The sequence below is a fragment of the Diceros bicornis genome, chromosome 27 (genome assembly GCF_020826845.1).
Source record: "Diceros bicornis minor isolate mBicDic1 chromosome 27, mDicBic1.mat.cur, whole genome shotgun sequence".
In the NCBI taxonomy this organism is placed as follows: domain Eukaryota; kingdom Metazoa; phylum Chordata; class Mammalia; order Perissodactyla; family Rhinocerotidae; genus Diceros; species Diceros bicornis.
Window position 1 is genome coordinate 45666962 of NC_080766.1, and position 12448 is coordinate 45679409.

The following is a 12448-nucleotide window of genomic DNA, read 5'->3' on the forward strand; positions in this document are numbered from 1 at the left end:
GTACTGCAGGGGCCTGCTGCCCCCTTACCCATTACCACCTCCAGGAGGCCATCAAGCCCCTCCCTAGGACCCTCAGAGCCAGATAGGAGTGAAGCCCGGACACCAAGGGGACAGGGTAGGAGCATCACCTCCCTGTGGATTTCAGGAAATTCTGCGTGGCAGCAGAGGTGGCACCAAGGAGCTGGCCAATGTCTCGCCTAGGGACTTCTGGGTGGGGGTCACGGTGGCCCCCCACACAGGCACCTATCTGGCACCTCACAGGACACAGGGCCACCCGGGGCCACCACCCCTCCAGGAGGGGATGTGACTCCAGCGTTGGTACTGCCCTGCGGGGACCCCAGCCCCAGGGTGGGGATCCTGGTGGCCGAGGGACGGGGGCACCTGGGGGCGGGACCTCCAGCCAGGTCAGCACTCTGTCATGACCCACCTGAGGCCAGGGCTTGTCTGCAGGGCTGCAAGTAGGGAGGGGTGCGCCCAGCAAGGGAAGCCTTTTATAATTGCTGCTTCACACAGAGGCCAGGGCACAAACAGATAAAGGTCGCCCTTCATTTGCATGGGCTCTCCATTCCAGATTTACAAATCAGTCAGCCTGACTAATGAAGCGGATACAGCAGATTTGAAATTGGAACCCGTGCCTGCTGGTGGAGGTTGTGGGAGGAGCAGGGCAACAGCAGCTTACAGTCCCCTCCTCAATGCAACTGACCTAGAAACTTGCATCCAATGGCCCAAACCGGGCTAAAAGTCCCTTAAAGTGCCCATACACTTTAGTATTTATGGTTTTATATGTATCATAATCCTAACATTCAAACAGGAGGTCTGAATGTGCACAAAAACTGGTTAGCTTAGCTAGGCAACTCAAGGTATCTAGGAGGTAATCCCAGTGGTAAACATAACACATCCCAGTGGGTATGAGTTTGTTAGAAAATTTTTTTAAAAAATTATTTTTTAGAACAGTTTTAGATTTACAGAACAATTGAGAAGATAGCACAGAGAATTCCCACACATGGCTTTGCCTATTATTAACATCTTGTATCAGTATGATACATTTGTTACAGTTGATGAGCCTATATTGATACATTATAATTAAAGTTCATACTTTATTTGATTTCCTTATTTTTTTTGCCTAATGTCCGTTTTCTGTTCCAGGAACCCATCCAGGACACTGTGTGACATTTAGTCATCATGTCTCCTTTGGATCCTCTTGCTTTTGATGACCTTGACAGTCTTAAGAAGGACTTGTCAGGTATTTTGTAGGGTGTCCCTCTACTATTGGGACTCATGATGGTTTCTCATGGCTGGACTGGAGTCGTGGGTGGTGGGAGGAAGACCACAGAGGTGAGGTGCTCTTCTCACCACATCACACCCAGGGTGCGTGCCGTCCACATGACCTGTCACTGTGGGTGTGGACGTGACCCCTGGTGGAGGGGTGTCTGTTAGGTGTCTCCACTCAGTGTCACTCTGTCCCTCCCCACACTGTCCTCTGTGGAAGGGGGGGTGCCATGCACAGCTTGTACTTAAGGAGTGGGGGGCTATGTTTCCCTCCTTGAGGATGAGTATCTACATAAATTTATTTGGACAGCTTTTTAGTTACTAAAAACAAATTAAGATGGGGCCAGCCCCACAACCTAGTTGTTGGGTTTGGTGCACTCTGCTTCAGTGGCCCGGGTTCAGTTCCCGTGCTCTGACCTACACCACTTGTCAGCCATGCTGTGGTGGCATCCCACACACAAAATGGAGGAAGATTGGCACAGACATTAGCTCGGAGTGAATCTTCCTCAGCAAAAAATAAAATAAAATAAAAATAAATAAATAAATAAATAAAGACTCAGATCCAACATTTACAGAACCTGTCTAGAATGGCCATGGAAATGATTCTAAGGTTCTGAGGAATAGTTGGAAACCCACCGACCCAACCAGTGTAGGCAAACTGTGCACATGGGCCCCCAAGGAGTTTTAAATGTATTGCAACATGAAAAGGTTGAGAGATCTAGGCACAGATCTGGGTCTCTGACTGCTCTTGGAAAGTCTGGTCCTGTGGTCTGCAGGTGTTGCCTGCCTGACCCCTTGTCTTATGAGCCTCATGTTTGCTCAAACCACTCAATTCTGCCGGCCAAGACTGGAAACTCCACTCCCCACACAAACGGCTGTGGTCTGACTCTGGAGGAGGAGTGCTTTCTGGTGGAGGCAAGCTTCCAGCTCCCTGAAGGAGGTTTGTGTACACTGCGGTTGATTAGAATCACAGTTTCTCACTGAGGTTGAAAGATGAGCTTGTGTCGGCATGGTGTCACTATGGCTTGTTAATGGAAGGGCATCATCGCTGCCATTATTCAATCTCAGAGCACACGGCCTGCACACAAACCCTGTTCAGGGAGAGGCCCAGGAGTAGTGAATAGAAGAGAAGGAAACCCAGAAACCACGGAGCGTTTGCTTCGATGAGCCCTGCACAATCACGCTTTTTATGCTGCCTTCTCTCCAGCTGCAGGGTACCTGAAGTGCTGCCATCCTGCCCAGCTCTCCAACGTCCCAGACTGTAGAGGGCCAAGTTTCAGGGGTGTTGACACTTCTCACACAGGGAAATCGAGGCACAGCTGTTCAGGGGTTTCCCGGGTCTCTTCCCGTGTTTGCGGATCCCACCTGTCCTTGGCATCTGCCTGGACTCTGATTTCCTAATTCCGCAACTGAAATGTGGTGCTATTCCATTTACAGACTCGAACCTGGGGGTTTTACTTTTGTTGGGGAAGAGGGAGAATCCCCCTCCATCCTTTCCCTTAAGGTTCTTATGGCTGGCCAAATAATTAAAAGACAGGTTAGCAAGAGAAAATAATACCAAGTTTAATAATATTTATACAAGGGAGAAACCAGGGAAACTGAGTTTCTCAACAAAATGGCAGAGATTCTCATCTTAAATACTATCTTCAGCGAAAGACAAAGGAGGATGTTGGGGGAGGGGGGAGTCAGTTATGGGAGATTACCAGAAAAGCACAGTAAACAAGAGTAAGGTTATTACCCAGATTTAAGGTCTCACCTTCCACATTGATAAGTTTCTAGAGATAAGGTCATCTCCCCTCTTCCCAGTACAGAGAGGGAAATACCTTTACAAACAGAGATTTCCCTTATAAATGTTAATGTTTGTCTGGCAACTCTTTTCAGGGCCACCTAGAGAATGCGGCCAGGAAGAGACAGAATTTTTGATAAGAGGGGCTTGGTGCCTTTCCTATTGTAACATCTATTTTACATTATATTACAGCCATCATATGACAGTGGCTCCTTCCTGAAACAGGTCTTCTATGTTAAATTCTTTAGGCAGTTTGGGGAAGGTCAAATGTCCGTCAGAGAAAATAATCAAGGTAAGGAGACACATTTAAGGGTGGCCAATTTTGATCTCCCACACTTTCATTTTCCTTTTGATGGTAAATGGGATGCTACCAACAGTGATGAGAAAAGGTAAAATGAGACCAAGAATGTTAAGCACATTTAGGTAAACAAGATCACCATTTGGTGAGAGCATCATGGCCCCCCCAGGTGCCCACCTGTAACCCAGATACAGTTACGCTAGAGTCACAAAAGGTGCAGGCAGGACGCTTGGGTTAACGTCAATTAGTCAGAGCTTATCAGCTTCCAATGAGCTTGGTTACACAGAAAGCATTTGATTGTTAACCTAAACCAACTGTAGGCTAGGAAAAAACTCAGCACTGTTTCCTTATCTGGACAAACAGGTTCAAGTGAAGTTTGAAGCTAAGCAACAAACAATGATTTCATGAGACTTCAGATTCCCACACAGACCATGAATTTATAACCAAAGTCACATTTAAAAAAAAATTTTTTTCAAGACTGTATTTTTTAGAGCAGTTTTAGGTTCACAGCAAAATTGAGCAACAAGTACAGCACATTCCTTTTTAATAACTATTTACAATATATTTGGAATGATTTAGTCAAACGTTTCAAAACCTTAATCCTTTTCCACTTGAGAACAGACTGTTTCTGCCTTTCCCTGAACCAGCTCTCTCCCCCTGGTGATTTAGAACTGGGTACAACTACTGCGACGTTTAAAACGGCATCCTCCCTGAATTTTGCTCCTTGAGGAGACCACAGGCCTTGGCAAGGAGGCCCTCTGGAGCCCCTTCCATCCTGGGCTTCCAGAGACTGTGCTCGCGGGAGCAGACGGCATCCCAGGAGTGGGTCTGCCCGTTGGCCTGCCCTTCTCCCCAAGCTCCCCACCGGCTCGTCTCCCAGCGGACACGCTGACTGGGGGCTCCTTTACGGCAGAGTCGGGTGGACCAACTGTGGGGCCCTCTGCTGAGTCTGGTCTCGCCCTTCTTAGAAGTCCTGGTCTGATTCTGCACCGCCTGGAAGCTGCAGCCGCGTTACACCGGAGACCCCGACCCGGCGCGTGTCCCCAGGAGGAGCGCACGGGCCCGGGGTGGCACGGCCGCCCGTCCCGCGACTCCGGGCTCCGAGGGCCGAGGTCCCCGGCCCGAGTCCACTGAACGGAGACTCTGGGCCACGAGGCTTGGGCTCCTGGGGCCGGCGCCCGCGGGCTCGGGCAGCGGAGTCACAGCCGGAGGGCGCACGGGACTGGTCCGGATGACTGCCGGCCTCCGCGACGGCGAGGGGGACAAATGCCGCGGCCGGGCGGGCGGGGCGGGACCGGGGCTCACACCCCTGAGGACAAGGTGCCTTGGGTCCCGGGGCACTCCCGAAGGGGCCCCGGAGAACAGGGCGTAGACTCAGCGGGCCCCCGCGCGTCCGGGGCCGCCTCAGCCCCCAGGCTCACGGCTAACGACCGACGGACCGGTCGGGGACAAAGGCCGACGACCACACCCGCTCCGGTCCCGCGTCCGCGGGACAGCCTGGAGCCCCCGCCGCGTCCCGGGAAACACTGCCTGCCGCGCGCGCAGACGGCAGGCCCCTCGGTCCCTTTAAAACCGACCAACCACAGCCAGTTCCGCGGCGCCGCGCCTGCTCATTGGTCCTGCCCGGAGGGAGGCGGGAGCGTCAGCACACCAATCGGGGGCGGGCGGGCGGCAGGGGCGGAGCTCTGCTTAGCCCGCCCCCCGAGCGCGCGTGCGCGCGCTCAAGAACACGGCCCCCTGATTGGCGGCGGGAGCAGGGGCGGGGCCGGGCGCGAGGCGGGCCCACGTCTGCGTGACAGTTGTCGCGGGGAGGGGAGGGCGAGCCAGGCGAGGGGGAGGGAGCGTAAATAGAGCGAAGGCGGCGCGGCGGCGGCCCTGCCACCTCCCGGGCCACCCGCGAGGAGGCCCGCAAGGAGATGGAAGAAGATGAGCAAGAGCAGCGGCGCAGGAAGGTGGAGGCCGGGAGAGCGAAGGTAAACGGCAGCGCCGCCTCCTCCTGCTGCCTCGGCGTGGACTCCTGAGGGCGGGCTCCGGCGCCCGCCACCACCCCTGTCGGGAGCCGATGTAGTCAGGCGGGCCCCGCCGCAGTCTTGCCCCGGCCGCCGGCTCGGCTGGAAGCCGCCTCCTGGCCGCCGCCATCTTGAATCCACCGCCCTCCGCTGGGCCCGCCCCCTCCGTGGCCTCAGCCAATCAGCGGCTGGGAACGCGCGGCGCCGCTTGGGGAGGCGGGGTGCGGGGCACGCCGGGACTCGCGGGGCTGCGCCTGCGCGCTGGAGGGCGGGGCGGGGCAAGGGTCTCGGCCGCGGGCTGTCACTGTCGCCCAGGGACCCCTCTACCCCGCCGTCCTCCCGCGCGTCCAGGGGTGCTGGCTGCCCTTCACCGAGGCGCGCTAACGGACGCGGTGGCTTAGAAACGCGCTGTCCCTGCCCGCCCGCCACACCCGACCCCGGAGAGAGTGAAGGGCTGGGCGCAGTCACCGCACCGCGCGTCCTGGTTCTCGGCCGGCCGGCGCGCGCCTGCGCGCACCTGCTCGCCTCATCCGAGCTCGGGTTCCTGGAGGACTCCCTGCAGTCCTGGGCTACACAGGCGCTCTCCCGAGGGCTCATCTCCGCTTCTATCGCTTTAGAACTACATGTAGAGTTTTGTTTTGTTTGCAATTCTGCCATTTTTTAAATATAAAAAAGTCTCCGAATGATGTTCCAGGAACACGTGAGTTGTTTACACTGCAGAACACTTCCCGCTGACGAACCGCTTCATATTCCCGGGGTCCAGAAGCTCCTGTTCTCTCCTAGTTGGCCTTAGGGCCCATGCGGACCGTCTTGAGCAGGGGAGGGTGGAGGAGCTCTGCCGGGGTTCCCGGGGAAGCTCCAGACGCCCGGACCGAGCTCCCGGGGTGTGTGTTACATCCCTGGGTTGTGGACGCCCCAGTGAACTCGGTGTGGTCCTGGAGTCACATGTCTCCAAGGATGCTTTTATTATCTCCTTTCTGCCGCAGTTTTCACGGAAACACCTTTCTGTCACTCACTGTTTTGGGGGCATGTCGTGGGGATTAAAGCATATGCTGAATAGATCTGGGCTCTAAAGGCGGAGTGGAGCAAGCACCAGCCCCACCCCGTCTGGCTGTGGGAAGTCACCGCTCTGTCTAGGAATGAGTGAGAGCCTCTACAGTGCTGGTGGAGTATTAGGTAGAGCCAGGTGAAGTTGCTGTGTTTGAGGTCAGACGCCGTCAAACATGGGAATTTCCCATGGGTCAGCTAGCACGAGGGTATTCAGTGCCAGTTCTTCCCTGGAGGAAACCACAGGGCCACTGCACTAAAGAGACCGTTCAGAGCACAGTGAGTGGTGTGAGGCAGTGACAGAGATAGCAGCATCCTATGGTAGAGTGACAGGCAGAGGACAGTGGCCTTGTTCAGGCTTCCTGTGAAGGTGAAACTTCTGACTGGGGTTTGAGGAGGGAGGCTGTGGCGTGCTTTTTTCTTCCTTTGCGTGTGTCTGGCACACAAACCTGCGTAGAGACGAAAATGAACTGGAATTGAATACTTGCTGTGTGTGTTCTCCAAGCTTGGCTTGGTGTGTAAACGTAAGTAAATGTGCTTTCAAGGAGCGTTGAGGATGATGAGGAAGATTAACCTCGTTGCTAGAAGAAACAAGACGCCTCTTGTTGGGTGACCACAGGCCAGAGATGAGGACTGTGGTGCAGGAAGGGCACTCACAGGTGGTTAGATTGGCTGGAATGGGGCTGGTTTTGAAGGCAGTGTCTGTCCTTGAGAGACAGTTTTTCTCAAGTGGCCTTGTGTGTTTTTCCTGTGTCTGTGAAATTTGTGCATTTCTGTTATTTACACGAACGTTTGTTCAATGCATTTGCTTTTATGACCACAGTTGTCATTTGAAGGAACTGATATCCCCCTGTGAAAAGCTGGTGTTAGATATCATACGTTTTGAGTAAAGTGTTAGTGGGAGATGTGTGTGAACAGAGTCTAAAGCCCTCGGGTCTGAGAGACTGAACAGAGCTAGGTTGTGCCTTCTGATGGGCGACATTCTGTGGAGGTCCCTGGTGCTTTGGTGAGCTGTGTCATGAAAAATAGAACAGCTGATTCCATAAAGGAGGATGTTAGATTGACCTGGCTTAATTAATTTTTTGCTATTTCTGTACCTTGTCTCAGAATCTATGGCTAGGAAGTTTTGGCCAGGCTATATATTTCCTTGATTGGGGGAAATGGGGGCAAAAAGGGAGAGATTTAGCTTTTATATAGTTTTAAACCTTAATCATGCTTTGATTAAGCTGTCTTTTAAAAAGTGTATTTTCTAAAATTTTATTTTCTAGCCAGGGACTAGAAAAGCTGTTCTGCTAATAGACTGTATTGCTTTCTTTTGTTTGTTTGTAAACGTAATTAACAGTCCTCATTATTAGACTCTTTGGGTGTAATTGTGAACTTAATTCCTAGCGTCAGAGATATTAATGAAGGCAGTATTTTTGGGCAGGGGTCTGTTGGCTGACGTGAGTCTGGCCAGGTGTGGCTGAGTGGGCTGGGCCAGCCCTGGAGCCTCATGTGCCCCACGGGCTCGTTGACTTTGTGGTCCTGTTGCTGTTTTCTCACTTATCTTTGCCTTTACTATTTCTCTACGTTTTTGCGCAGCTTGCTCACTTCCGACAGAGAAAAACAAAAGGTGACTGTGTGCATTCGAAGAAAAAGACGGCGAAGAGGAAGGGCTCGGCTGTCGATGCGCCTGTCCAGGAGGAGAGTCCGGTAGCTGCCGAGGGTGGACTCCAGGGAGGAGGGGATGTTTGCAAAAGCACATCGTGGGGTGACACCCCTAATGGGGCAAGAGTGGTTCAGGTACATTTACTCAGTATTGTGTTTTCACATTTTGTTTATCTTCTAGTTATTGCTAGCGTAATTTACTAAAAGTGGTCTTTGGTCTGTTTTTGCCTATCAAAAGTGGGGAAAGAGGGTTTTATTCTGGTTTACAAGAGGAGAGTCTGTTTCTGTGGTTTTACTCCTAAGAAGTGTTTTATCTTTGTTACGTGGTGTTGAGAACTTTTGGGTTGACTGTTTGAGGGCAAGCATCAGTGTCGGTGCTTTGGCAGTGTGAGCTTTACAGGTGTGAGTTCCCTGGGTGTGGCTGTGTGCGTCAGCTCTTCTGACAGGTGTTTCTTTGGACACTTATAATATTCTTTCACCCGCTCTCAAATCCACTTGCTTGTCATTCTGTGTCCTTCACCTTTCTTTCTGAACGTGGGACGAGGAGGGAACGTGTTGCAGAAATGGTGTCTTGCTGGAGGAGGTGCCACCGTCTGCTGCTTGAGGCCTGTGAGCTGCTTGAGGCCTGCGAGCTGCTGGGGGCAGGTGTGGCAGGTGAATGGATGTGGGTGTGGGGAGTGCTGAGGGTGCTTGCCCTGCATGGCCTCCCTGGGGCCTCGGATTGCCCGTGGGTGGGCTCTCCTTGGGGCCTCTTCTTGTGTGCCTTATCAGTGAGGGGCCTTGAATTGTGAGTGTCTCTTGCTGTGTGCAACAGGGTAGGTGGAGGTTTAGGTGTTTGCTAGAATGAGCTGGAAAACTAGTGGCTGAGGGCAGTATTTGACTCAAAATCATGTGTCTGGCCTGCCTTATTGAAAAAGATGGAATCATTGCCAGTATGTAGTTTATGATATTCTACCTACAAATCTGGAATTTTGCTTCTTTTGAAAAATTGGAAGACCTAACCACAGTGCTCCCATGTTGCCTGGGGAGCAGCTGGCCAGAACTCTGGTGGCCGAGCCTTTGGACCAGCCTCTGTCCAGTTCACTCTCCCGTCACTCCTGCCACCTTGCAGGCCTGAGGTCGGATGTCAGTGCTGTTCATCGTGGTTATCGTCCTCTTGTTGTTTCTCTTGGGTAGAGCCCCAGTTCTCAGCAGCCATGTCTGCATCACAGCTGAGGAGATGAAAGCTACGTCGAGAGGCGAGTTTTACTCCCAGTGGCTTTTCTCTGTATGTTTCCTACCTAGCCTCTTGGAGGAGAAAAGCTCATATTGTATAATTAATATTTATTAATTTTTTATTTTTACTATAAAATTGGAGGTCTTTTTTAAATTAAAAGCTTTATATTTTTTAGCTTTTCATTTTGAAGTAATGTCAGACTTATAATAAAAAATTTGCAAAAATAGCACCGAGTTCCTAGATACCCTTCACTTAGCTTCCTGAAACGTTAACATCTTGTGTGATCATAGTGTAGTTATGGCGATCAGTTTCAGTTAACATTGAAACAGTGCTGTGAGCCAATCAATAGCGCTTCTTCACATTTTCCCTATTGTCCCACCAAGGCCCTTTTTCTGGTCCAGGATTCTGTGTTGCATTTCAGTGCCATGTCACCTTAGTCTCCTCCAACCTGGGTCAGTTTGTCAGTCTTCTTTGTCTTGTATAAGTTTGACACTTTTGAAGATTACTCGCTAGCTGTTTTGTAGAATACCTGCCAGTTGGGGTTTGTTCGATGCTTCCTCCTGATTGAAGTCAGGTCTTGTGTTCTGGCAAGAACACTGTGGCAGTGATGCACCCGCGTAGTGTGTGAGGTGTTGCTCTTTGATGCGTCTCACTGCTCGTGGTGCTGACTTGGATCGCTTGATTAAGGTGGGCTGCCGGATTCCTCTTGACAGAGAAGTTGCCAATGTTCCCTTTGTATTAATAGGTATATATATATATATATATATATATATTTTGTGTGTGTGTGAGGAAGATTGGCCCTGAGCTAACATCTGCCAATCCTCCTCTTTTTGCTGAGGAAGACTGGCCATGGGCTAACATCCGTGCGCATCTTCCTCCACTTTATATGGGATGCCGCCACAGCATGGCTTGACAAGCGGTGTGTCGGTGCGTGCCCGGAATCCGAACCATCGAATCCCGGGCCACCACAGCGGAGCGCGCACTTAACCGCTTGCACCACCGGGCCGGCCCCTTAATATGTATATTGTGTGGAGATGTTTAGAGACCCTGCAAATATCCTATTTCTTGTCCTACTTTCTTTCATTAATTTTAGCTTCCGTTGGTGATTCTTGCCTACCACAGTTATTACGGTGGTGTTGGCCAAATGATGACTTTCTGTCCTCATGATTCTGTCTACATGTTAATTGGCATTCTACTCTAAGGAGGAACTGTTGTTCTTCCCAGTTTATTTGTTTAGTCAATTACTTATATCAGTGTGGACTCACAGATGGTTATTCTATGGGTTTTTTGTTTTTGTGTGTGTGTGTGAGGAAGATCAGTCCTGAGCTAACATCCATGCCAGTCCTCTTTTTGCTGAGGAAGACTGGCCCTGGGCATCTATGCCCATCTTTCTCCACTTTATATGGGACGCTGCCACAGCATGGCTTGCCAGGCAGTGCATCAGTGCGCTCCCAGGATCCAAACTGGCGAACCCCGGGCCGCTGCAGCAGAGCGTGCACACCCAACTCCTTGTGCCACCGGGCTGGCCCCTTTATGGGTTTGAATCCATCATATCAACCATATCAGTGTTTATGTTGTTGCTGAAATACACAGATTTGGCCACTGGGAGCACCTCTGAATTGGCGTCTGTGTCCTTTCAACATGTCCTCATCATTTTCTGGCACCTTACTTTCTGGCACCAAGGTTTTCCAGGCTTATTTTGTCCTTTCCCTGTCACAGCCCTGTAACCAGCCATTTCTTCAAGGAGCCCTGGTTCCTTTTAGTGAGAATGGTAATTAGAAACCAAGATCTGGGTGCTAGGTGTGCTTATTGCTAGTGGGATGTCATTGCTTCTAGGCTATTTCAACAGACAGAGCTAGGAAATATATGTATATTCACACATCTGTATGTATTTTTTTGTCTATTTATATGTATAATAAAAACCATGAGTTCACATGAATACCTTCAGTTCCAGTCCAACACCACAGAATTCATTCTAGCTTTTCCCTCTCCTTATTTTTAATTCCTTTTTTGAATAGTGAGAAACCTGGCTTCCTTATCTACAATATATTGGCTTATTTGGTCCATCTTAAAATACACACAAATTAGTTTTAGAATTGCTAACCCTCACCCCTGTGAAAAACAAATTTACTAACTAGAGTAGAATACTTGCATATAGTTCTTTTTGTCTTTATCATTCCAAAGTTTATTGTTTAGTGTTCCCAAGTTATTAGGTTAGTCCTTGCCTCTTCATTGTGGTCATTTTATTCATTTGTAACACAGTTTATTGTTTTATTGTTTGTATTCTGTTTTGGTTCTTCTCACATCCAGGCTGATTTTAGTTCATTATTTTTGAGTAAGTGAAACATTAATTACTGAGGTTCTGAGAATCAGAGCTGTACGCTGAGAATGTCACTTCCTCGTCTTGCCACAACCTGTTCCCATTTCTCCCTTCTTCCCACTCCACTCACCCACCCTGTACATGAACAGTCTGTCTAGTTTTTAGTTTATCCTTCCGGTATTACTTTTCACACAGAGGAGTAAATTCATGTTTGTTTTCTTATATCCTGTTTTTATATGAGAAGGAGCATGCTATGGATAATCTTTTGCACTTGGCTGTTTTCCTGCAACAGTGAACCTTGGAATCACTCCCTGTCAGTTCACAGAGATCTTGCTCCTTCATTTTTTGTGGCTGCATAGCACGTCAATTGGGTGGAGGCACCGTAGCATATTCAGTTGTGCCCCCTGAATGGGCATTCACACTGTTTCCAGTAGTTTGTTTCACAAACGGTGCTGTGGTGAATGACCTTGTTCATATGTCTTTTTATATCGTAGGAAGTATATTCTCAGGTTAAGTTCCTAGAAGTAGTCAAAAGGTGAGTGTATCTGTAGTTTTGTTGGCTGTTGCTAAGTCTACTCCATAAGGGACCTATTCATTTGCATTTCCATTAGCATAGTGTGATATTGCCTGCTCCCTGACAGCCTTGCCAACACAATGTCTTGTCATACTTTGAAATTTTTGGCATTCTGACCTATGGTTTCATTTCTCTTGGATCAATACCTAGGAGTGGTGTGGTTGGATCCTATGGTAGGTGTGTGTTTAACCTTTTAAAAATCTGCCAAAAACGTTTTCCAAAGTGGATGTAGCATTTTGGATCCCCACCAGCAATACAAATTCAGCAATAAAAAGGAATGAG

The 12448-nt window shown here is 50.0% G+C and overlaps 1 protein-coding gene across 12 annotated transcripts in view; it reads left to right on the top strand.

The window, feature by feature from the left end:
• Positions 1–5207: 5207 nt before the first annotated feature.
• PCNT (pericentrin) overlaps positions 5208–12448 on the top strand; it is a 151112-nt gene continuing 143871 nt past the window's right edge. For 10 of the 12 annotated variants that reach the window (XM_058523322.1, XM_058523333.1, XM_058523328.1 and 7 more), the window contains exons 1-2: positions 5208–5326; positions 7991–8191. In XM_058523322.1, the coding sequence (XP_058379305.1) occupies positions 5270–5326; positions 7991–8191 (258 nt within the window). In that variant the 5' untranslated portion in view covers positions 5208–5269. Of the gene's footprint in view, positions 5327–5693; positions 6063–7990; positions 8192–12448 lie in introns of those variants that run through there. The other 2 variants (XM_058523326.1, XM_058523332.1) reach the window with 2 other exon arrangements.